The following is a 26,946-nucleotide window of genomic DNA, read 5'->3' on the forward strand; positions in this document are numbered from 1 at the left end:
GTGTTGCGGGAGACACAGACGCCGGTATTTCCGCTTATGAATCCTGCGAAGAAAGTTATGCTTTCTAACGTGCCACCATTTGTTAGAGATGAAGTGTTAGAGCGAGAGTTATCTCGCCATGGTCAAATCGTATCTACAATAAAGAAGGTTCTTTTTGGATGCAAATCTCCGTTGTTGAAACATGTCGTGTCTCATAGGAGACAAGTGCATATGATTTTAAAAAAGGAAGGAGATGAACTGAATTTAGCGTTTAGTTTTAAGATTGATGGATTTGATTATGTCTTTTATGCATCTACTGAATCAATGAAATGTTTTGGATGTGGAAGAGAGGGGCATTTGGTGCGTAATTGTCCCGAGAATGAACGCGCTGAGCCTGGTAGTAGCTTTAGTGCGGGTGCAACTAACGTACCACAGCGAAGGGATGAAAATACTACAGGTGTAGGGGAAGAGAGAAGGTGGGCAGATGTGGTTGGAAAAGTAGGAGAGGAAGGCATTGTGGATACGGGGGCAATTGTGGTAGATCAGAACAAAGAGGGAGGGGAAACACTAGGTGAGATTGCGACTGCCGTCGCTGAGGTGGTGCTGGAAAATGAAATTGGAGGTCAAGAGGAGATTGAAATAACGGAAAAAGAAGCGGATGTTTTCAAAATACCGAGGAGTAAAAGGAAGAATTTAAGGGGTGGTGAAGGGTCTAATTCTAAGAGAAAGGTAGAGATGGATAAATCAGGTGAAGATGAACAGGTTGTAGAGATGGGGTTTTCTTCTGGGGAGGATAGCGAGAGTGAGTCATCTGACGCGTCACAACAATATAGTGAGATAGATGGGGTGGAAGGGCGGTATGGGATCGAGAAGATACGTCAATTTCTGAAGTTGACAAAAGGGAAGAAATATATGCAGGATTACAATGTAACTGATTTTTTCCCTGAACGTGAATTGTTTATTGAATCAGCAAAGTTTCTGATGTCAAAAATTACAGGGGGAGGTTTGAAAAGCCCTGAAATTGCTAGACTCAAGAAAGTGGTCACGAGAGTAATAAGTGATGCAAATTCTAAAGAAAATGAAAGAGTTCAGTTGCAGTTTTAATTCTGTAAAGAGATGTGGTGGCTGTATCTTCCTCTGTATTTTTTTCTTATCCATGAGCAGTTTTAAGATCTCTTCTTTAAACGTAAATGGGGCAAGAGATGTTAAAAAAAGAGCCATGGTGTATGAGTTAATGAGGGGAAAGGGAAGTGACATAATTTTTCTACAAGAAACGCATAGTAATTTGGAAAATGAAGTTATGTGGCAACAGGAGTGGGGGGGGACAGTGGTGTGTAGTCATAAAAACTCAAAAAGTGGGGGTGTGGTTATCTTGTTCTCAAAAGGGTTTTTGCCTTTGTCATATGAGGTTGAAGAGGTAGTTGAGGGGAGGTTATTAAAAGTTAGAGCAAGGTATGAAAACATCAATATGTGTCTGATAAATGTATATGCCCCAGTGGTGACAGTTGAGAGGGTATGTTTTTTAGAGACATTATCAAATACCATTGAGAAATGTAACAAAGAAGATTATTTGTTTATTGCTGGGGATTTTAACTGCACAGTTAGCGATTTAGATAGAAATCACCAAGAACCTCATATAGCCTCAAGGACGTTTTTAAAACGCCTTATTGTAACAAATGAACTGTGTGATATTTGGCGGAGTCAACATGAAGGAACAAGGCAGTACACCTGGGCGCATGTGAGAGAGAACATCATCTCTATGGCCAGGTTAGATAGGTTTTATGTTTTTGAGCATCAATCTCAGGTCTGTAAATCAAGTGTGATAACTCCAGTGGGATTTTCTGATCATTGTTTAATAACAGAGGTGGTGTTCATTAACTTCTTGCTCCTATGTGGGACGTCAGCGTCCCACATAGGCTAACTTCCGGTGAAATAGCATAGCACAAAGATACTAAATGCACAAATCGTAATGTTAAACTTTCTTGTAAATACATGTATCTAACATCATTTAAAAGCTTAATTTCCTCTTAATCCAACCACCATGTCAGATTTTTAAAATGCTTTTCAGCGAAAGCAATCTTACGATAATCTGACGACAGCGCGCCACACACACAAGTATTACAAGCATTTTCCATCCAAACATTAGCGTCACAAAAAGCCAGAAATAGCACTAAAATAATCAATTACCTTTGAAGATCTTCTTCTTTTGGCAATACAAAAGGTCCAATCTTCACAATAAATGGTTGCTTTGTTCGATTAAATCATGTTTCCATGCATAAAACGACACATTTTGTAAAAGGCTTGTGTCCTGAATTCCGTATCCTTCGACGTTCAACCAGACATGGGATGCAATCAGTCACACAGCATTGACGTTATCTAGTCATGGTTGGTTTCTGTGAAATCCTTTGTTTGTTAGTAACACAACGACACCTTGTTAGGTGCGTATTGACCGAAAGGAGGTGATTTGAACCCAGCAAACAATGACCTGATTACGCGCCAATGATCTCACCTGTGCATCTTTGAATGACTGTATTTCTGCCCAATCACCACTGATCCTCTTGAAATCTTGCTTGGTAGATAGCCAATGGGCTTAGGTAAATGGAAATAGCAATTGTTTGTATCAGGGAAGACCAGCTCTTGACCGAAACTCGAGCGTAACGCAGCCATTCGCCATTGGAATTTCTACCAGAAGGAGCCATTTTCTTTGCGCAACGCAGTATTTAGTCAAGATAATTTTCCGCTCTTTTATTGAAGTAATTATGGCGAGTAAAGCTGTAAAAGCAAAGGCAAAGTCCAAGTATACGGATCTCCAAGAGATTATTTGCGAGATTGAACGAGAAAGTGACACAGAAATCCCAGATGATCTATCAGATTGTGCGTCAAGTGTGGACAGCAACTTTGAGTACATGTTTCTGCGTGGTGAGGATGCCATTCTCGATTGGTAAGTAATTCTCATGCAGTTGTTTGAAATATTTGACATATATATATATTCAGTAATGAAATGTTTGTATTGTTGGCCACATGGCTTTCCCTTTGCGCGTTCCTAAATGTAATGTACTTTATCTAAACATGAATGTTTACTGTTGGCCACATGGCTTTCCCTTTGCGCGTGTTCCTAAATGTAATGTACTTTATCTAAACATGAATGTTTACTGTTGGCCACATGGCTTTCCCTTTGCGCGTGTTCCTAAATGTAATGTACTTTATCTAAACATGAATGTTTACTGTTGGCCACATGGCTTTCCCTTTGCGCGTTCCTAAATGTAATGTACTTTATCTAAACATGAATGTTTACTGTTGGCCACATGGCTTTCCCTTTGCGCTTGTTCCTAAATGTAATGTACTTTATCTAAACATGAATGTTTACTGTTGGCCACATGGCTTTCCCTTTGCGCGTTCCTAAATGTAATGTACTTTATCTAAACATGAATGTTTACTGTTGGCCACATGGCTTTCCCTTTGCGCGTGTTCCTAAATGTAATGTACTTTATCTAAACATGAATGTTTACTGTTGGCCACATGGCTTTCCCTTTGCGTGTTCCTAAATGTAATGTACTTTATCTAAACATGAATGTTTACTGTTGGCCACATGGCTTTCCCTTTGCGCTTGTTCCTAAATGTAATGTACTTTATCTAAACATGAATGTTTACTGTTGGCCACATGGCTTTCCCTTTGCGCGTGTTCCTAAATGTAATGTACTTTATCTAAACATGAATGTTTATTGTTGGCCTTGTGTGTCTGAACCTCACCTGAGTGATTTACATTCCCTACTCTAATATAATCTGTGTTTCTTTGTCTTTATTTCACAGTCCCAGTCCCTCTGATTCTGATTGGGAGCCCCCACTGAAAGGAGCTGGACCATCTAGCCGGACCCCTGCTGTCTCCGGCTCCACACCTACCCCTGCCCTGCAAGGTGTGAAGTCTGTGACAAAGAAGCGGAGGTGGGGAAGGGCTAAACCTGCAATCAGAGAGGAGGAGGGTCGTTGGCACTCTGTGCTGGAGGAGGATGTGTTGCCTACACCTCCAGTATTCAGACCGAAGAGGCCAACAGGACCTCAGCTGGACATGACCTCTAAGTACAGCCCCATTCAACTTTTTCAGCTGTTTTTCACCTCGGCAGTTGTTGATTCCTTGGTGTCGAACACAAACAAGTATGGTGCTAAGAAGCAGGCAGGCAAGAAAGAGGGATGGAAGCCCATTGCCATTTCAGATTTTTTTGGGTTCATGTCCATGGTCATTTACATGGGTATTGTGAAGCTAAAAACCCTGAAAGACTACTGGAAAACTGCTTCCCTCTATCAACTGCCTTTCCCATCCACGGTCATATCATGCAAAAGGTTTCTGACAATCTCAGGGGCGCTTCATATCAGTGACCCAGAAGTTGATGAGGACAACGAGAAGAAGAGAGGCACAGCTAGGTTTGATAGGCTGTGCAAAATAAAACCTCTCTACCCCAGCATTGTTGAGGCTTGCAAAACCTATTTTCAGCCTGCCCAGAACCTTTCCATAGATGAGAGGATGGTAGCTTCAAAAGCCCGAATTGGCCTAAAACAGTACATGCGCAACAAACCAACTAAATGGGGTTACAAACTGTTTGTTTTGGCTGATTCGGTGTGTGCATACACATGCAATTTTTTTATTTATGAGGGGAAGAACAGTTTTGCGACCGGTAATGGACTTAGTTATGACTCTGTTATGCAGTTATTAGATTTTCAACTGCTGGGGAAGGGCTACAAACTTTTTGTGGACAACTTTTACACAAGCCCTACCCTGTTTACAGAGCTGAGGAAGCGGGATGTGTGGGCTTGTGGCACCATTCGGCCCAATAGAGTGGGCTTTCCAAAAACCAAGGTGAATGACATGCCTAAGCGGGCTGAGCGGGGTACCATGAGATGGATCCGTGAAGATGGCCTGCTCTTTGTGAAGTGGATGGACACCAGAGAGGTGGTCATGTGCTCCAGTATCCACAAGTCCTTCAGTGGAGATCACGTCGTCAGGCGTGTGAAGGACGCTGCTGGGGCATGGACCACCAAGAATGTCCCCATTCCTGGAGCAATCAAGGACTACAACAAAAGCATGGGAGGTGTAGACCTCTCGGATGCGCTTATTGGATACTACAACGTTCTCCACAAGACAATGAAGTGGTACAAGACATTTTTTTATCATTTCGTTGACATTGCTGTGGTGAACGCCTTCATCCTCCAGAAGGAAATGGCTCAGAGCTGTGGACATCCCCCCATCTCACAGCTAGCCTTCAGGGAGCTGCTCATCCATGAGCTTGCTAGCTACAGCAAGTCCACTGTAGCACCTTCTGTCCCCTCTACGTCTGGCCCCTCTGCTCCAACCAGTAGTGTTCACCTGCCCAGATTCATCTCTGCAGGCATGAATGTGCCTCAGGGCAAAAAGGGCACAATAGGGAGACGTCGTTGTGTCCTCTGTCACAGGAAATGCCCCATCACCTGCACCAGCTGTTCAGTAACCCTGTGCTTTACAGCAGAAAGAGACTGCTATTGGGCATGGCATCAGAAGAACAATATTGTGTAGAGGACTGAGGGTCTTCACAATATTGTACATTGTACATTGTACATTGAATGTGTGTAAATAGTTTACCCTTGTTATTTGAAAATGTTTCAAATGTTCATTTTTTGGGTTTTTTTTGTGGGGTGGTATGTTAGAATGGCATTTGAGTGTTTTGTATATAGTAATTTACTTCAATGTATCACTGTGCCAAATAGGCCACTTGGGTACATTTGGGCACCTTGTGTGGGACACCTGGGTGACTACATGCTCAATGTCATGTAGCTCACTCATTCCTGAAGATATCTTTCTAAAACTTTTTTCAAATACTGTTGCCATCTTATGTTCTCCATTTCTACCACCCCCAGCATCCTATCTGTATGTGTGGATGTTCTTGTTCAGTTGAAAGATGATGCAGCAACAATAAAAACAGAAAACGAATGTTAATTTCCTTGTATTTTCTTCTACCAGATCTATGGTGTTCTATTCTCCTACATTCAATTCACATTTACACAAAATTCAGAGTGTTTCCTTTCAAATGGTACCAAGAATATGCATGTCCTTGCTTCTGGGCCAGAGCTACAGGCAGTTAGATTTGGGTATGTCTTCAGGCGGAAATTGGAAAAAGTGGGGGGGTAGAATTAAGAAGTTAACGATGTAAAACCTAAAAGCGCATACTGGCATTTTAATATAACTTTATTGAGTGATGCTCACTTCAGGAAATGTTTCAGTATTTTTTGGGAGAGGTGGAGGGCTCAAAAGGCCAGTTTTGTATCCCTTCAACAATGGTGGGATATAGGGAAAATACAGATTCAACAATTTTGTAATCAATACACGAGGAATGTCACCAAGGATATCACCAGATCAATGAAAGCCCTAGAGATTGAAATAGTGGAACTCATGACGTTGGTTGAGACCACAGGAGATCGAGGCCATACTCAGGCCCTCAAGAGGAGAAAAGCTGCATTGGCAGATCTGCTGGGTATCAGAGCACAGGGGGCACTGGTGAGAAGTAAATTTCAGGGCATATCTGAAATGGATGCCTCATCCAAATTTTTCTTTGGTTTAGAGAAAAAGAATGGACAAAGAAAAATTATTCATTGTCTCAAATCAGCTGTTGGACAAGAGCTCACTAGCCCTAGTGAAATCAGAAAGAGGGCAGTAGAGTTCTATGCTGAGCTCTACAAGTGTGAGTACAAAGAGGACAAAACAGTGACACAGCAGTTCTTTGATGGGCTCCCAAAGGTGTCTGCAGAAGCTCAGGTTGAGCTTGAGCAACCATTGTCTTTGCAGGATTTATACACTGCATTAAAAGGCATGGAAAATGGAAGGGCACCAGGCATTGATGGGCTTCCCGTTGACTTTTTTAAGTCTTTTTGGGCTATGTTGGGAGAGGATTGGTTAGAAGTAGCTAATGATAGTTTAACCGGAGGGTTACTACCAATAAGCTGCAGAAGGGCTGTCCTCACCCTACTGCCCAAAAAGGGTGACCCGAGGGAGGTGAAGAACTGGAGGCCGGTGGCTTTATTGTGTACTGATTATAAGATATTGTCAAAGGCTTTGTCCAACAGGCTGAGGGAGGTGATGGGGCAAATCATACATACGGATCAGTCCTACTGTGTTCCTGGCAGGCAGATAGGGGATAACATTTCTCTGATTCGTGATTTTTTGGACGTCTCTAGGGCTATTGGGTTGGATGCTGGTCTAATTTCAATTGATCAGGAAAAGGCATTTGACCGAGTTGAACATCAATATTTATGGCACACGTTTGAGGCGTTTGGGTTCAGCTCTGGTTTTATTGCCATGATAAAGGTGATATATGGTGACATTGAAAGTGTATTGAAAGTTAACGGTGGTTTGAGTGCTCCTTTTAAAGTGTGTAGAGGTATTAGGCAGGGATGTTCTATGTCTGGGATGTTATATGCTATTGCTATAGAGCCACTACTAAATAGCATTAGAAGTCGCATTGCAGGGGTGTGCCTTTCAGAGGATATTCCTCCTATTCGTCTTTCAGCCTATGCTGATGATGTAGTTGTGTTAGTGAAAAATCAAGCGGAGGTGGATAGCTTGAGTCTAATGGTTGATCGTTTTAGGGGAATATCCTCTGCAAAGGTAAATTGGGAAAAGAGTTGTGCTTTACAGATTGGAGAATGGTCTGGAGGGATCATGGCTTTGCCAGGGGGGCTAGAATGGTGTAAGGGAGGTTTTAAGTATCTTGGAGTGTATCTAGGAGATGAGGGGACTATGGAAAAAAATTGGAGTGGGGTGGTTGAAATGGTGGAAGGGAGGATGAGGAGATGGCGTTGGTTACTATCTCGTATGTCATATAGAGGGCGCACTATTATAGTTAACAATGTGATTGCCTCTGCACTGTGGCATCGGTTGTCAGTTTTAGAACCACCATCTGGCCTTCTGGCTAAGATACAGGCAATTATTGTGGATTTCTTTTGGGATAAATATCACTGGGTTCCACAAAGTGTTTTGTATTTGTCAAAAGAGGAGGGGGGACAAGGTCTTGTACATCTTGCTAGTAGGGCTGCTGCTTTCCGGTTTCAGTTCATTCAAAGGCTGCTTTATGGACCGGAAAATGTGGTGTGGAGAGGGGTGGCAGGTCTTATATTACAGAGGGTTGGAGGATTAGGCTTAAAGAAGGCTTTATTTCTGGTTGATAGTAGCCAGATTTCTAGGGAGGGAGTACCTCCATTTTACAGAGGCCTTCTCAGAGTGTGGAGCATAATGAAGGTGTCCAGAAGAACTTCAGCGGAGTCAGTGCATTGGCTGTTGGAGGAACCTCTGGTGTATGGGGCGAGACTGGACTGTACAACTGCAGCTGTTCCACATTTCTCCAAGATTCTGGTGAAGGGGAAAATCATCACCTTAAGACAGTTAATGGCCATGGCTGGGCCCGCCTTAATGGATGGAAGAAGGGTGGCAGAACATTTGGGGATGAGGTCGGAAAGGATTGTCGGACAAATGCTGGGGAGCTGTAGGAAGGCTCTGTCAGCGGAAGAATGGGATATGCTTAGTAGCCACAAGAAGAAGGTGCAAGATGAAGACGTCTCATTTCCAAAACTAGGGATTACACCAAATATCCCAGATTCAGAAAGAAAGGCGTTATTGCTGGATTTGAGAGGGTTGGAGGAGGTGGGTTTGGATGAGGTGAATGGGAAGGAATTGTATAGGGGGTGTGTCAAGGTGTTGAATAAAGATAAATTGAAAAATAGAAAAGATACTCCATGGAGGGTAAAATTGGGCATTGATGACAAGGTAAAGCCAGCATGGAGAGCACTGTACAAACCACCGTTACAAAAGGGTACTGGTGATATGCAATGGAGGGTTTTACATGGCATCATTGCAGTTAATGCTTTTGTATCTGTTATTAACTCAGATGTTAGAGATGGATGTCCTTTTTGTAATATAAGAGAAACCATTTTTCACTGTTTTATGGAGTGTGAGAGGATAAAACCGCTATTGGAAATGTTGGAATCTTTGTTTAAAGCTGTAGGGGAGTTTTTCAATAACACTGTTTTTATTTTGGGGTTTCAATATAGTAAACAACAGAAAAGAAAATGTCAAATGTTAAATTTTATTTTGGGACAAGCTAAGATGTCAATTTTTCTGAGTAGGAAACATAAGATAGAAACGGGATATGGGCAGGATGTAAGATGTGTTTTTAAAGGTTTAGTGAAAGCAAGAATAAAAGTAGATTTTGAGTTCTTTTCAGCTGTAAAAGATCTCCTATTATTTGAGGAGAAGTGGGCCTACGAAAGAGCGCTTTGTTTTGTAGAGGAGGGGAAATTATTTTTTGCTGCTGAAATAAGTTGAATGTATATGTTATGTATTTATTTTTGTTTAGGAATTACATTTTGTTATTTCATTTCTGAAAAGGCAGTGTGTCATTGTTTATGTTAACACTTGAGTAAAAAATAAAGGTTTTATAAAAACTCAAACTCTCTCTCTCTCTCTTTCTCCCCCTTTGTCTACCTTTCTCTCTTCTCTCTCTGTCTATCTCTGCCTTTGTCTCCCGCTCTCTTCTCTCTCTCTTTCTCTCTCTCTATCTCTCTCTTTTTCTCTCTCTCTCAATTCCATTCAATTCAATTCAATTCAATTTCAATTCAATTCAATTCAATTCAAGGGCTTTATTGGCATGGGAAACATGTGTTAACATTGCCAAAGCAAGTGAGGTAGACAACATAGAAAGTGAATATATAAAGTGAAAAACAACAAAAATTAACAGTAGACATTACACATACAGAGGTTTCAAAACAGTAAAGACATTACAAATGTCATATTATATATACAGTGCCTTGCGAAAGTATTCGGCCCCCTTGAACTTTGCGACCTTTTGCCACATTTCAGACTTCAAACATAAAGATATAAAACTGTATTTTTTTGTGAAGAATCAACAACAAGTGGGACACAATCATGAAGTGGAACGACAATTATTGGATATTTCAAACTTTTTTAACAAATCAAAAACTGAAAAATTGGGCGTGCAAAATTATTCAGCCCCTTTACTTTCAGTGCAGCAAACTCTCTCCAGAAGTTCAGTGAGGATCTCTGAATGATCCAATGTTGACCTAAATGACTAATGATGATAAATACAATCCATCTGTGTGTAATCAAGTCTCCGTATGAATGCACCTGCACTGTGATAGTCTCAGAGGTCCGTTAAAAGCGCAGAGAGCATCATGAAGAACAAGGAACACACCAGGCAGGTCCGAGATACTGTTGTGAAGAAGTTTAAAGCCGGATTTGGATACAAAAAGATTTCCCAAGCTTTAAACATCCCAAGGAGCACTGTGCAAGCAATAATATTGAAATGGAAGAAGTATCAGACCACTGCAAATCTACCAAGACCTGGCCATCCCTCTAAACTTTCAGCTCATACAAGGAGAAGACTGATCAGAGATGCAGCCAAGAGGCCCATGATCACTCTGGATGAACTGCAGAGATCTACAGCTGAGGTGGGAGACTCTGTCCATAGGACAACAATCAGTCGTATATTGCACAAATCTGGCCTTTATGGAAGAGTGGCAAGAAGAAAGCCATTTCTTAAAGATATCCATAAAAAGTGTTGTTTAAAGTTTGCCACGAGCCACCTGGAAGACACACCAAACATGTGGAAGAAGGTGCTCTGGTCAGATGAAACCAAAATTGAACTTTTTGGCAACAATGCAAAACGTTATGTTTGGCGTAAAAGCAACACAGCTGAACACACCATCCCCACTGTCAAACATGGTGGTGGCAGCATCATGGTTTGGGCCTGCTTTTCTTCAGCAGGGACAGGGAAGATGGTTAAAATTGATGGGAAGATGGATGGAGCCAAATACAGGACCATTCTGGAAGAAAACCTGATGGAGCCTGCAAAAGACCTGAGACTGGGACGGAGATTTGTCTTCCAACAAGACAATGATCCAAAACATAAAGCAAAATCTACAATGGAATGGTTCAAAAATAAACATATCCAGGTGTTAGAATGGCCAAGTCAAAGTCCAGACCTGAATCTAATCGAGAATCTGTGGAAAGAACTGAAAACTGCTGTTCACAAATGCTCTCCATCCAACCTCACTGAGCTCGAGCTGTTTTGCAAGGAGGAATGGGAAATAAATTCAGTCTCTCGATGTTCAAAACTGATAGAGACATACCCCAAGCGACTTACAGTTGTAATCGCAGCAAAAGGTGGCGCTACAAAGTATTAACTTAAGGGGGCTGAATAATTTTGCACGCCCAATTTTTCAGTTTTTGATTTGTTAAAAAAGTTTGAAATATCCAATAAATGTCGTTCCACTTCATGATTGTGTCCCACTTGTTGTTGATTCTTCACAAAAAAATATAGTTTTATATCTTTATGTTTGAAGCCTGAAATGTGGCAAAAGGTCTCAAAGTTCAAGGGGGCCGAATACTTTCGCAAGGCACTGTATATATACAGTGTTTTAACAATATACTCTCTCTCTCTCTCTTTTTCTCTCTCTATCTCTCTCTCTCTCTGTCAACATTTCTCTCTCTCTTCTCTCTCTCTCTCTCTTTGTCTAACATTCTTTCTTTCTCTCTATCACTCTTTCTCCCTTCCTCTCTGTTTCTCTCTCTCCCTTTGTCTATATTTATCTCTCTCTCCTCTCTCTCTCTCTCTCTCTCTCCCCCTTTGTCTATATTCCTCTCTCTCCTCTCCCTCTCTCTCTCTCTCTCCCTTTGTCTATATTTCTCTCTCTCCTCTCTCTCTCTCTCTCTCTCCCTTTGTCTATATTTCTCTATCTCCTCTCTCTCTCTCCCTTTGTCTATATTCCTCTCTCTCCTCTCTCTCTCTCTCTCTCTCTCTCTCTCCCTTTGTCTATATTTCTCTCTCTCCTCTCTCTCTCTCCCTTTGTCTATATTTCTCTCTCTCCTCTCTCTCTCTCTCTCTCCCTTTGTCTACCTTTCTCTCTTCCCTCTCTCTGTCTATCTCTCCCTTACTCTCTATTTCTCTCTCTCTATCTCTCTATTTCTCTCTCTCTCTCCCTCTCTCTCTCTTTCTCTCTCTCCTCTCTCTCTCTCTATTTATCTCCCCCTCCTCTCTCTCTCTCCCTCTCTCTCTTTGTCTACCTTTCTTTCTTTCTCTCTCTCCTCTCATTCTCTTTTCCTCTTTCTTCGATTTCTGGCTTCCCCACCTTGTTACCCTTTTCTTTCATTTAGTCTTCCTTTCTCTCTATCACTCTTTCTCCCTTCCTCTCTTTTTCTCTCTCTCCCCCATCTCTCTCTCTCTGCCCTCCCTTACTCCCTCCCTCCCTCACTGTGTATGCATGACTGCTCTGTAGCCAGTTCTATACAGGCCAGTCTTTTTGATCTGTGGGCCAGAACACAGGATGAGAGTGATCCGCTGGCACAACAAAAACATCCCATTACAGACTTGGGCACAGTCCTGCCGGCCAGGGTCTTAGGGGGCTGCTGACGGATGATTCTGCCGCTGAGACTGCCTAACTCTCTCTCTCTCTCTCTCTCTCACACACACACACACACACACACACTCACATTTAGTCAGCCACCAATTGTGCAAGTTCTCCCACTTAAAAAGATGAGAGAGGCCTGTAATTTTCATCATAGGTACACTTCAACCATGACAGACAAAATGAGAAAAAAAATCCAGAAAATCACATTGTAGGATTTTTAATTAATTTATTTGCAAATTATGGTGGAAAATAAGTATTTGGTCAATAACGAAAGTTTTATCTCAATACTTTGCTATATACCCTTTGTTGGCAATGACAGAGGTCAAACGTTTTCTGTAAGTCTTCACAAATTTTCACACACTGTTGCTGGTATTTTGGCCCATTCCTCCATGCAGATCTCCTCTAGAGCAGTGATGTTTTGGGACTGTTGCTGGGCAACATGGACTTTCAACTCCCTCCAAAGATTTTCTATGTGGTTGAGATCTGGAGACTGGCTAGTCAACTCCAGGACCTTGAAATGCTTCTTACGAAGTCACTCCTTCGTTACCCGGGCGGTGTGTTTGGGATCATTGTCATGCTGAAAGGTCACGTTTCATCTTCAATGCCCTTGCTGATGGATGGAGGTTTTCACTCAAAATCGCATGATACATGGCCCCATTCATTCTTTCCTTTACAAGGATCAGTCATCCTTGTCCCTTTGCAGAAAAACAGCCCCAAAGCATGATGTTTCCACCCCCATGCTTCACAGTAGGTATGGTGTTATTTGGATGCAACTCAGCATTCATTGTCTCCAAACACGACGAGTTGAGGTTTTACCAAAAAGTTATATTTTGGTTTCATCTGACCATATGACATTCTCTCAATCTTCTTCTGGATCATCCAAATGCTCTCTAGCAAATTTCAGACAGGCCTGGACATGTACTGGCTTAAGCAGGGGGACACGTCTGGCACTGAAGGATTTGAGCCCCTGGCGGCGTAGTGTGTTACTGATGGTAGGCTTTGTTACTTTGGTCCCAGCTCTCTGCAGGTCATTCACTAGGTCCCCCCGTGTGGTTCTGGGATTTTTGCTCACCGTTCTTGTGATCATTTTGACCCCTCGGGGTGAGATCTTGCATGGAGCCCCAGATCGAGGGAGATTATCTGTGGTCTTGTATGCCTTCCATTTCCTAATAATTGCTCCCACAGTTGATTTCTTCAAACCAAGCTGCTTACCTATTGCAGATTCAGTCTTCCCAGTCTGGTGCAGGTCTACAATTTGGTTTCTGGTGTCCGTTGACAGCTCTTTGGTCTTAGCCATAGTGTAGTTTGGAGTGTGACTGTTTGAGGTTGTGGACAGGAGTCTTTTATGCTGATAACAAGTTAAAACAGGTGCCATTAATACAGGTAATGAGTGGAGGACAGAGGAGCCTCTTAAAGAAGAAGTTACAGGTCTGTGAGAGCCAGAAATCTTGCTTGTTTGTAGGTGACCAAATACTTATTTTCCACCATAATTTGCAAATAAATTCATAAAAAATCCTACAATGTGTTTTTCTGGATTTTTTTTATCTCATTTTGCCTGTCATAGTTGAAGTGTACCTATGATGAAAATTACAGGCCTCTCTCATCTTTTTAAGCAGGAGAACTTGCACAATTGGTGGTTGACAAAATATTTTTTTGCCCCACTGTACATGCCAAAACCTGGATACTTTCTCCTCCCTAAACAATTGCATGTTGAAGTTCAGTGTCATGAGTTGCCCTGGAGGCAGAACGGAGCAATTTCCCCCTAGATAGGCCAGCTCCAAAGTCTATATTGTAAAAATTGTTTTAGTCTTAATTTAAGGTTAGGGTTAGCTACATTTTATGATATTGGTTTATCAGTAGCCTATGTTCCTGGGCATATATCTTGTCTGTGCATCTTACGTTACATTCACACATACACACGTCCGCTCCCTAGGACACAATTCCCCATGCACACACACACACACACACGCACACACACACACACACACACACACGCACACACACACACACACACACACACACACACACACACACACACACACACACACACACACTCACACAAACTGACTCAGTGATGGATAGTCCCTTTCCATTTTAAACAGTTAGAATGCATGCTGCCCTGGGGGCCCTTATGTGTGGAAGTACTTTGAAGTGTCCACATTTAATTCATCTCTAAGATGAATGAGTGGGAGCCAGAGCAGTTGCCTGCAAGCAACCCGTCCTAGACGCAAGTAGAAACAAACGTAGCTGCAAAGCCAGATACCCGTCTCTGTTGGGTTTTACTCCCAGCAGACCAGGGCAGATAACGATTCATTCCATCAATCAAGGCCTTTAGTGTTCCAGATTAGGGCAGAATGCTGATTAGGCTCTCAAGTGGTTGATTACAGTTAGTCCTGCTATGGGGACTGTCTACCTGCTTAAGCTTACTACAAGCTCTATGCAGATGCAAGATTTGGAGTGATGCAATGTCGTTTTTTTGGTCACAAAAGTAGTAGCTCCTTGTAATTTTTGGTCACAAAAGTAGTGGATCCTTGTAATACCCTCCAGCAGTCAACTTAAATTTCCATAGTCATAGGGGCAGTGTTGTCGCTTGATTCCACGATCTGATCTATAGGCTATAGAAAAGGAATGGGCATACCTAGTCTGTTGCATTGCTGAATGCATTCAACCAAAATATCTTCCACATTTAACCCAACCCCTCTGAATCAGAGAGGTGCAGCGGGCTGCATTAATCAACCTCCACGTCTTCGGCGCCTGGGGAATAGTTGTTGTTGAGAGTTAACTGCCTTGCTCAACGGCAGAGCAGCAGATTTTTTTCCCAATTTGCCAGCTCGGGGATTCAAACCAGCAACTTTTCGGTTACTTGGCCCAACACTCTTAACCGCTAGGCTACCTGCCGCCCAGGCTATTCATCAAAGTAGCCTATTTTGCATTGATAACCAAATATAATCTCAGCGACTGTTCAAACAGCAAACCAAACAACATAATCCACCCCAAAAGGTATTTTGTTTAGAAGTAATAACTGGTGATTACAGGCTATTGTGAAATGGTAGAACCTACTGTAGCCAACCAGCTAGCCAGGTGCTTTTTTCTCTGTGACCAAAACATGATGACGTTCTATTCTTTTTAGCTGATACGGGAATGAATACACAAGCAGCTTATCAAACTGGGATAATGTTTGAAGTTACACCGGCAAGTATAAGAATATTTTCCTGGGTGTATGTTTTATTATACATTTCACATGGAGATGTGTGAAGCTAAAAAAGCCAGCTACCTTGCTATGTTTTTAGCCAGGCTAAAACCAGCTAGCCAGGCTAAAACCAGCTAGCCAGGCTAAAACCACTTAGCCAGGCTAAAACCAGCTAGCCAGGCTAAAACCAGCTAGCCAGGCTAAATAAAACCACTTAGCCAGGCTAAAACCAGCTAGCCAGGCTAAAACCAGCTAGCCAGGCTAAAACCAGCTAGCCAGGCTAAAACCAGCTAGCCAGGCTCAGTCCTCGAATTTCAACCAGGCTTTTACTTTTCGTTCCTCTCACTCACATGGCTCTCTAAGATATCGCAATTCTTATTAGCCAGTGACTGTCACGTGATCGTGCCCTTTTCACAGGAATCGCAACTTCGAAGTAGGCAACTAGTGAAGACAGACATCGGGGATGCAACAGCGCACGTTGAATTCCAAGGTGCATATTGGAGATGTTAGAAGAACTGCCCACATTTACTTTGTCAGACAACAAGATGAGTAACGAACAGCAAAAGCACTAGCCTATGTCACTCTACTATCCCCAATTTGACAAAAGTTGACCTATTCTATTGGTCAGCTTGTCATTCTGTGCGATAAATACATATTCCAAATATACTCTAGGACAAAAAGAGCTCTCCTATTGGGACAGCCGAAGAACCCTTTGGAACCCTTTTTCTAAGAGTGTTCACTGTATATTAGTGATAATAGTTAATACAATCACTGTAAAAAGCAATGACCCTGACGCAACAGATCAGAACGTTTAGCTTAAAATGTTATTAAACTATTATGCTATTTCTTCACATTATAATCGCAGCAATCTGCACATGGCTGCAGGTTATAAGTGTGAATGTTCCAAAATGCAATTAGAGGTTATTAAACACTGCTCTCAATAGCTTCCCACAAATGTGAGCAGTTTCATATGACAGAGATGAAAATGCCCTTCATAAATGTAGAAAGACGGAAGATCTAAAGATGCAACAACAAGCATGGGTTGTTAATATGACTAGGACTGTGTCTTTGGCTGCTGGACAACGAAGGGAAGTTGAAGTTGAAGTTGACAACATGAGAGAAATACTGCTTTCAATGGTATATGAGGAAGTGTTAATATAATCCCCTCAACATTCCCATGGTCGGAACATGGTAAGACATGCCCCATAAAAATGACAAAACGATTAGGTTTATGGTTAAACGGTTTCAAAATGTTGACAGCCACCGCTCTGATTGCAAGGCCTTTATCTCCTATCTGAACAAACAGGGCCTCAAGTATGTCGACAGAATCAAGCCTTTAGATATTAATACTGTCCCTACCAAGCAAAAAGGCAGTAACTGCTCATTTGGTCGGAAATTAGCTAATGTCATTTTTGCTACATTAAAAACATGCTTAATCATGTGGTCAAGTATCCTGCCTCTATTGTATTGTGTTTTGGAGAAAATGAGGGTCATGTTAGCAGTAACTGCATGACGTTTACTGTGTAACCAAAGTAAATAAAAGCAAATTTTTCTCAGTTCCACACTGTGAGCAAAAACGGCCTTTTTGTTTGGTAGGGCAGAATAATGATCCTACATTTGTTAATAAGCATGACTGGCTTTTAGCCTAATTACAATACCAGTCAAAAGTTTGGACACCTACTCATTCAAGGGTTTTTCTTTATTTTCTATTTATTTACTATTTTCTACATTGTGGAATAATAGTGAATACGTCAAAACTATGCAGTAACAAACAGGGAATTATGTAGTGACCAAAAAAAGTGAAAAACAAATCAAAATATATTTTAGATTTTAGATTCTTCAAAGTAGCCACCCTTTGCCTTGATGACAGCTTTGCACACTCTTGGCATTCTCTCAACAAGCTTTACCTGGAATGCTTTTCCAACAGTCTTGTAGGTGTTCCCACATAGTTTCGTAGTTTTGATGTCTTCACTATTATTCTAGAATGTAGAAAATAGTAAAAATAAGAAAAATAAAGAAAAACCCTTGAATGATAATGTGTCCAATCCTTTGGCTGGTACTGTATATGTAATGAAATGAAAAGTTTGGCCAAATTTTCAGGCGTATCCCTCATGTCAGCATCGGTCTGGTTATGACCAGCTGTAACCAAGATGTATACGATATCACCTACACTTCGACATGTAGGCTAATTATTTTTGTACATTTACATACTCTTATACTTATACTCTTTACAGAACAGCTAAAGAAAAGAAAATTCAATTAATTAGCTATTTTGGTTAATGGCCTTGGTGCCCTGGCAGATGGCCTTGGTGCCCTAGTAGATGGCCTTGGTGCCCTAGTAGATGGCCTTGGTGCCCTAACAGATGGCCTTGGTGCCCTAACAGATGGCCTTGGTGCCCTAGTAGATGGCCTTGGTGCCCTGGGAGATGGCCTTGGTGCCCTAGCAGATGGCCTTGGTGCCCTAGTAGATGGCCTTGGTGCCCTAACAGATGGCCTTAGTGCCCTAGTAGATGGCCTTGGTGCCCTAGTAGATGGCCTTGGTGCCCTAACAGATGGCCTTGGTGCCCTAGTAGATGGCCTTTGTGTCCTAACAGATGGCCTTAGTGCCCTAGTAGATGGCCTTGGTGCCCTAACAGATGGCCTTAGTGCCCTAGTAGATGGCCTTGGTGCCTTAGTAGATGGCCTTGGTGCCCTAACAGATGGCCTTGGTGCCCTAACAGATGGCCTTGGTGCCCTAACAGATGGCCTTGGTGCCCTAACAGATGGCCTTTGTGTCCTAGTAGATGGCCTTGGTGCCAGAGCGTAACCATCTGTCCTGAATCAGGCAGGCTGCTCGGCATGCAAGTGTCCAAGTTTATTTTATGTATTTAATTTTTTTATCCAGATATATGCAAAAAAATGTCATAATTTTAAAAGTGAAAGGATTTCAAATGCCCATTCCTAACACACACACACGCACACGCACACGCTTACGCGCCCACGCACATGCACACACACACACACACCAAAGGCTAGGGACGGCAATGACTGCATGTGTGGGTATGCAAGCCACTGTCGCCCCTCATGATGAGTTTAGATTTGTTGTGGCCCCCACCTCCAATAAGTTGCTAATAGGTGGTTGTAGAATTTAACGTCTTAGGCGGGTATCGGCCTAATTCTGCTCTGCATGCGTTATTTGGTGTTTTACATTGTACACAGAGGATATTTTTGCAGAATTCTGCATGCAGTCTCAATTTGGTGTTTTGGGAATTTTTGGTTGGTGAGCGGACCCCAGATCTCACAACCATAAAGGTCAATGCCTTGTGTCTCAGATTGTTCACAGCTTTGTGGAAGTTTCCTGTGGTGCTGATGTTTAGGCCGAAGTAGATATAGTTTTTTTTTTGTGCTGTAGGGGAATGGTGTCTAGATGGAATTTGTATTTGTGGTCCTGGTAACTAGACCTTTTTTGGAACACCATGATTTATGTCTTACTGAGATTCACCTTCAGGGCCCAAGTCTGACAGAATCTGTGCAGAAGATCTAGGTGCTGCTGTAGGCCCTCCTTGGTCGGGGACAGAGGCACCAGATCATCTGTAAACAGCAAACATTCTAGTGGGGTGAGGCCCGGGCGTTGCAGACTGTTCTAGTGCCCCCTCTCTCCTTTCAACCTTCTGTCTTAGCATGTTCTCCATCTCTCAGAGTGTTATGGCTGCAGCTCTGGCCTAGCTCTGTCTCAGTGCCGAGGCACCCTGGTACACACACACACACACACACACACACACACACACACACACACACACACACACACACACACACACAGCCCTAATATGGGCTTTATATAGTATAGGAGCTTCAGCTTTTCAATTACGACGGCTAATGATAAGTAACCATAACAACCCAGTCTGGCTTTAGTCCTGTACACGCCTTATGGGACCACTATGTACAAAAACATTGCTATGCACACTATTACTGTGTATACTATGGTATTACTATGTATACTATGGACACATCAAAGACATTGTGGTGTGTGTGTGTGTGTGTGTGTGTGTGTGTGTGTGTGTGTGTGTGTGTGTGTGTGTGTGTGTGTGTGTGTGTGTGTGTGTGTGTGTGTGTGTGTGCGTGCTCCCCTGTCAATGGGTTTGATTTGGTTCCCCATTAGCTTTTGCCGAAGCAGCAGCTATTCTTCCTGTTGGTCCACACAAAAACATAAAAACACGACAAGCCACGAAACACGGATACACTGATAGAACAGTCACACCAATAAAAAACTTAATGATATACAAACAATACAACTATATAACAATGTTTGAAGATTGTGTGTTAGTGTGATAGTGTTACTGTGTGTGCGTGTATTTGTGTGAATCATTTCACAGTCCCTATTGTGTAATTTTACTGTTTGCTTGAGTACTTGGAGATGAGAGTTCCATGCGATCATATACTGTGTGTTGCAGGGAAATTGTTTTGGACTTGGGGTCTGTGAAGAGACCCCTGGTGGCATGCCCTTGTGGGTGTCTGTGTCACGCCCTTTAAATTCTCTATTTGGTAGGTCAGGGTGTGACTAGGGTGGGAAATCTATGTTTATATTTCTTTGTTAGCCGAGTATGGTTTCCAATCAGAGGCAGCTGTCTATCGTTGTCTCTGATCGGGGATCATACTTAGGCAGCCCTTTTTCCCACCTTCTGTTGTGGGATCTTGACTTTGGTTCTTGCATGTGTTTGCACTCCTAGCTTCACGTAGTTGAGTTGTTTTTTTGTTTTTGGTGGAACATTTAAAATTAAAAGAAAATGTACGCTTACCACGCTGCACCTTGGTCTAGAAAATGTACGCTTACCACGCTGCACCTTGGTCTAGAAAATGTACGCTTACGACGCTGCACCTTGGTCTAGAAAATGTTCGCTTACCACGCTGCACCTTGGTCTACAAAATGTACGCTTACCACGCTGCACCTTGGTCTAGAAAATGTACACTTACCACGCTGCACCTTGGTCTAGAAAATGTACGCTTACCACGCTGCACCTTGGACTAGAAAATGTTCGCTTACCACGCTGCACCTTGGTCTTCATTTAGCAACGGACTTGACCGTCTGAGCTGAATGGTATTTGATTATGCAGACAATCTGGAATTTTCATCACAGTAATATTTATCATAAAAACTAGAAGAGAAGCAGTTAAACTCTCGTCAACTCTCCACCAGGAAAGACTGGCATGTTGTCGATGTATGTGCAGTTAAGGGCGTAAAGGTGTGCTGCTCTGTTTTGAACCAGCTGCAGATTTGCTAGGTCTTTCTTTGCTGCACTTGAAGATATTACCGGACACGTAATCAAGATGGGACATGACCAGAACCAGCGCAACTAGTAAAGTTGAACAGGCAGCAAACTGATTGGGCGGCTGTTAGAGGCAGAAAGGGGTGATTTATTGTCACATAATTACAGTTAATACGGATGTATACCAATTTGTGTATAATTAACCTCCAAAATACATGTAAACACACCTTAAATGTTTTCTTTTAAAGCTGTGAGTGCTACTATATGATATAATATCAATAATTGTTTCATTTACAACTTGTCTAAGTCCTATAATCAACTGATGTCCGCCAGTATACAACTGTGGATTGACTGCATTGTTTGAATGGAATGTTGGCATATTGGCAGTTCATTTGAATTGTTCCTCTAAAACTGGCTGGATAGCTAGGTAACACACATACAGTGCAGATTGTGTAAAATAATGTATCTTATCACAGCTCTGGCAAACCATGGTTGACCAACTCCCTGACCAAAATGGCTGATCTTTAGACCATCATAAGAAGGTTCATGCCCATTATAGTATTGTAATTCCTAATTATATGGTTTTTGACATGCATGTCTGTCAGTCTAAATAGATGTACAGTGCATTCAGAAAGTATTCAGACACCTTGACTTTTTCCACAGTTTTTTTCTTTGTTACAGCCTTATTCTAAAATGCGTCTTTTAAAAACAGAAATACCTTATTTACATAAGTATTCAGACCCTTTGTTACGAGACTTGAAATTGAGTTCTGGTGCATCCTGTTTCTGTTGATCTTCCTTGATTGGAGTCCACCTGTGGTAAATTAAATTGATTGGACATGATTTGGACAGGCCAACACCTTTCTATATAAGGTCTCACAGTTGATTGTGCATGTCAGAGCAAAACCCAAGCCATGAGGTCAAAGGAATTGTCTGTAGAGCTCCATGACAGGATTGTGTCGAGGCACAGATCTGGGGAAGAGTACCAAAAAATGTCTGCTGCATTGAAGGTCCCAAAAAACACAGTGGCCTCCATCATTCTTAAATGGAAGAAGTTTGGAACCACCAAGATTCTTCCTAGAGCTGGTCGCATGGCCAAACTGAGCAATCGGAGGAGAAAGGCTTTGGTCAGGGAGGTGACCAAGAACCTGATGGTCACTCTTACAGAGCTCCAGAGTTCCTCTCTGGAGATGGGAGAACCTTCCAGAAGAACAACCATCAGCACTCCACCAATCACGCCTCTATGGTAGAGTGTCAAGACGGAAGCCCCTCAGTAGACAGCCACGTTCAAGTATTGCCATAGATTTTCAATCCGATTTAAGCCGAAACCGTAACACTCAAGAAAAATGTAATTGTTGTCTTGGTAAGCAACTCCAGTGTATATTTGTCCTTGTGTTTTAGTATATTTAGTATATTGTCCTGCTGAAAGGTGAATTTGTCTCCCAGTGTCTGATTTTGCCTGTGCTTAGCTCTGTTCCATTTCTTTTTATCCTAGTATGCTTGTCCGTGCCGTTGACAAGCACACCCATAACAAGATGCAGCCACCACCATGCTTAAACATGTGAAGAGTTTTACTAAGTGATGTTAGATTTTCCACAAACATAACACTTTGTAATCAGGACATAAAGTTAATATCTTTGTCACAATTTTTGCCATTTTTACTTTAGTGCCTTGCAAAAAGGATGTAGGCTTTGGAATATTTTTATTCTGTACTGGCTTCCTTCTTTTCACACGGTCATAAAGTTTAGTATTGTCAAATCAAATGTAACTTATTGGTAGATGTTATTGCAGGTGCAGCAAAATGCTTGTGGAGTAACTACAATGTTGTTGATCCGTCCTCATTTTTCTCCTTGTCACCGTCATTAAAGTCACCGTTTGACTCGTACCCCACAAGACATGTCACCAGAGTGTGTCACCAGTGTCTTCACAGTCCCCAAGTCCAGAACAGGCTGTGGGAGGTCCATGACAGCATGGACCTCTATTCCACATCAAGTAACTCATGTAAGCAGTAAAATCTGATTGAAAAAAACTGAACAGATAAAAATACCTCTTGTGGAACAGTGGGGACTGTGAAGAGGACTACAAACCGGCAAAGACACACATATACACACATGCACAATAACACGTACAAATGGATTTTGTGTTGTACTGTAGATATGTGGTAGTAGAGTATTGGCCTGAGGGCACACACTTAAGTTTCCATTAGCACTTTGAAGGTCTTGGTGGGCTTACTCAAATTGAGGTTCCACTGCCTCCAGAAATGAGAAATTATATAATGTTGCTAGGTAGCCAAAATGTGACTGTGTTGCTAGCTAGCAAGATGTTGAATAATTTAATGCACCCTCCCCATGCTGTAAGTAATGTTACTCCTGCCAGTGCCAGCCAGAATTAACCTTGCTAGCTAGCCATGTATTTAGCTTGGTAACATAAGCTAGCTAGGTTAGTGTCGTCACAAACAGGCTAGCTAGCCATGTTAATTTCTACCTTGCTTTCCATGGCATTGGCTATGAGCTAGCTAGCTACCTAAGCAAACCACGACAGGTTTGACATGATGTAGCTAGCTAGCTTTCAATACAACCTGACCAGCTACAACTCCGGATAGCTCACTTTAGCTAGCGAGCTTGTTTCAAGTCTGATTTGCAAGCTAACTTTTGGTAGCTACTTAACATTGGAGGGCTGACTGTTCTCATAAAAGTTTGTCTGTTGCAAAAATAAATGAAGGATCCAGCTATGGTGGTAATTTGTGTCATTTCTGACTACAGCGGTACTGCTTGTCTATGTGCTAGCTAACAGCAACAAGCCCAGATGAGCTAGCTAAACATTGTGTCAGCATCCAGCAGTGATCAACTGGTGGTTGCATAGTAATGCCATCACCAGCCCGAATTCTAATGGAGCTGGCACCAGCGGTGAAACTGGGATGCACTGGCCCGAGTTTCCCTCGACCCAGCTCAAATGTGGCCCTAATTTTAAGTGTCAGTGGAAAGTGTGCTTTAATGTGTTGTGAAATCTGTTGTATAATGTCATGTTTTTAATTGTATGTAACTTCCTTAATTTTGCTGGACCCCAGGAAGAGTAGCTGCTGCCTTGGCAGGAACTAATGGGGATTCGTAATAAATACAAATAGTGAAATCCATGAGAGGTTTCCTTCCTCTCCAGCAACTGAGTTAGGAATGACGCCTGTATCTTTGTAGTGACTGAGTGTGTTGATACACCATCCAAAGTGTAATTAATAACATCACCATGATATTTAATGTCTGGTTTTACCCATCCACTAGTAGGTGCTCTTCTTTGCGAGGCATTGGAAAACATCCCTGGTCTTTGTGGTTGAATCTGTTTGAAATTCACTGCTCGACTGAGGGACCTTACAGATAATTATATTTGTGGGATACAGATATGAGGTAGTCATTCAAAAATCATGTTAAACACTATTATTGCACACAGAGTGATTCCATGCAACTTATTATGTGACTTGTTAAGCACATTTTTACTCCTGAACTGATTTTGGCTTGCCATAACAAAGGGGTTGAATACTTACTGACTCAAGACATTTCAGCTTTTCATTTTTAATTAATTTGTAAAATAATTCAATTTTGACATTATTGGGTATTGTGTGTTGGCCAGTGACACAAAATCACAATGTAATCCATTTTAAATTCAGGCTGTAACACAACAACATGTGGAAAAAGGGATGCGAATAGGAAGGCATTGTACATGGAACACAGTTCTCTCCCTCCCCTAGAGACGTCCTGTCTAACCACAGGAACGCATGGACAAACGCACACACACACACACACACACACACACACACACACACACACACACACACACACACACACACACACACACACACACACACACACACACACACACACACACACAACTTGATCCGTGTTCTCCTCGTTTCCCTACCTAGAGGAAAATAATGATGTGGCCAACAGCAATTACCACAGGAACATGCTGAGCTTTGGTCTACCCCACCTTCTATGCACGTCTACCACCCAACATACACACATGCACACAAACAGACAGACAGGCAGGCAGGCAGGCAGGCAGGCAGGCAGGCAGACAGACAGACAGACAGACAGACAGACAGACAGACAGACAGACAGACAGACAGACAGACAGACAGACAGACAGACAGACAGACAGACAGACAGACAGACAGACAGACAGACAGACAGACAGACAGACAGACAGACAGACAGACAGACAGACACACACACACACACCCTCTCTGCCCTGTGACCTTAGAGCGCTGGCCCATAGTTAGCTTACGGGTAGTGAGCTATATAGTTAGCTATATAGTTATATAGTGGCTGGATTGGCCGCCAACCCGTTCAGATAAAGAGATATCATGCTGCTTTTAAATGGCTAGCCAATCCAATTCCATTGAAAAAGCTTCAAAAAGCTTTATTGTCTATCATCTAATGTATATAATAACACAGACATCTGCCCTCTGGTTCTTCTAGTTTCTGGCTGGAGGCCGGAGCATAGAAGTAGACTTCATCACCCACACATTGACTTGAATGGGGATAACCTGTTCTAGGAGTTCTGTTTCTATGGGGTTTCTCAGGGTGTGCCCGAAATGGCAGCCTATTCCCTGTGTGTGTGTATAACATTTAGATGCGGACGGACACACACACACACACACACACACACACACACACACACAATGTATTATTTAGTTGTATTATAGTTTATTGTGTGTGTGTAAATTATTGTGTGTGTGTGTAAATTTCTGTCTTTAGTTGTATTTTTCGTTATGTGTCAGACCCGAGGAAGACTAGCTGTCACCGTTGGGGATCCTAATAAAAATATATCTGTATTTGAATGCCCTGGGGCCTGGTCAAAATGAATGCACTAGCCTACCTAGTGAATAAGGTGATGTTTCAGATGCAGCCTCTGTCAGGTTCTTTAATGAGGAAGCCTCTGCTAACTGCTTAGCTGCTGTGTCTCTGCCTCTCTCCAAGCTGACCAGGGGAGACATGCAGGGCGTATCTTACACTTCCATCTCATCGACTCAGAGCTCAGTAGAAAAAACTCTGAAGGCACCCAAAGACAAACGAACCTGAACAGCCCCGATCGATCAGAGAGGATGTGAGTATTACCAGTCAGCCGCAGCCTCTGTTGAGTAAGATTCTCACGGGTGTGCGTGTCTGGGTTGGGAGGGGGTGGTCTGTCTGTGTGTGTGTGTGTGTGTGTGTGTGTGTGTGTGTGTGTGTGTGTGTGTGTGTGTGTGTGTGTGTGTGTGTGTGTGTGGGTGGGGTGGAAGGGGGTGGTGTGTGTGTGGGGGGGGGGGGGGGGGGGGGTCTGTGTGTGTGTGTTGGTGTGTGCGTGTGTGTGTGTGTGTGGTAGCCTAGCGGTTATTAGGTCTGACCACGTAACCGAAAGGTTGCTGGTTTGAATCCCCAAGCTGACTAGGTGAAATCTGTCGATGTGCCCTTGAGCAAGGTACTTAACCCTAATTGCTCCTGTAAGTCATTCTGGACTAAGAGCGTCTGCTAAATGACACAAATGTGTGTGTGTAATTCTGTAGTTGAAGTTTGAAGTACTGTGTTCTACAATGGGATCTTTACCCCTCTCTGAGCTGTTATCATCTTTTAATTTTTATTCATTTTGTTACACTACCCTTATCACTGATCTCAGAACAGGTTTCACAGCTATAATTCTAAATCGCCTTGATTTGTATGCCATATATTACCTAAATATTTTCTTCATATTGAGGCTACCAGTTGCCCACAAAGATGCATATTTTAAGCAGACATTTTTTTTATAACATGAAAATGTAATCAGATATAATTCCGTTCTCTAACCCAGGGGTTCTCAAACTCAGGCATTGGGGAACATGCCCTTCTTGTTTGGCGCAGAGAAAATACACATTTTCTTGCAATTCTATACATTTTGTTATGTCTAATGTGTTTTCATGTGATATCTGAGTGACTCAAATATTATAACAATCTAATGGCAAAACAACCTAGTTAAAAAAGTTAGCTGACATGGGCTAGTTGATCTGGACAAGTTTTAAATAGCGCTCTAAATAAAATCAAGTTTATTTATATAGCCCTTTGTACATCAGCTGATATCTCAGTGCT

At 42.3% G+C, this 26,946-nt stretch overlaps 1 protein-coding gene and 1 pseudogene across 1 annotated transcript; both read left to right on the top strand.

The window, feature by feature from the left end:
- Positions 1 to 26,946, top strand: part of LOC118941493 — a 318,541-nt pseudogene that overhangs the window by 134,585 nt on the left and 157,010 nt on the right.
- On the top strand, positions 1,860 to 6,031 carry LOC118941492 (piggyBac transposable element-derived protein 4-like). The gene is made up of 2 exons (XM_036955122.1): positions 1,860 to 2,920; positions 3,790 to 6,031. Exons 1-2 carry the CDS (start codon positions 2,739 to 2,741, stop codon positions 5,522 to 5,524), a joined length of 1,917 nt encoding a protein of 638 aa, XP_036811017.1. The 5' UTR covers positions 1,860 to 2,738; the 3' UTR covers positions 5,525 to 6,031.

Source organism: Oncorhynchus mykiss, chromosome 19 (assembly GCF_013265735.2).
Source record: "Oncorhynchus mykiss isolate Arlee chromosome 19, USDA_OmykA_1.1, whole genome shotgun sequence".
Classification (NCBI taxonomy): domain Eukaryota; kingdom Metazoa; phylum Chordata; class Actinopteri; order Salmoniformes; family Salmonidae; genus Oncorhynchus; species Oncorhynchus mykiss.

Coding starts and splice junctions, on each gene's coding strand:
- LOC118941492 (XM_036955122.1), top strand. CDS start 2,739: ATGGCGAGTAAAGCTGTAAAAGCAAAGGCAAAGTCCAAGTATACGGAT. Junction 2,921..3,789: donor GAGGATGCCATTCTCGATTG/GTAAGTAATTCT, acceptor TTTATTTCACAG/TCCCAGTCCCTCTGATTCTG.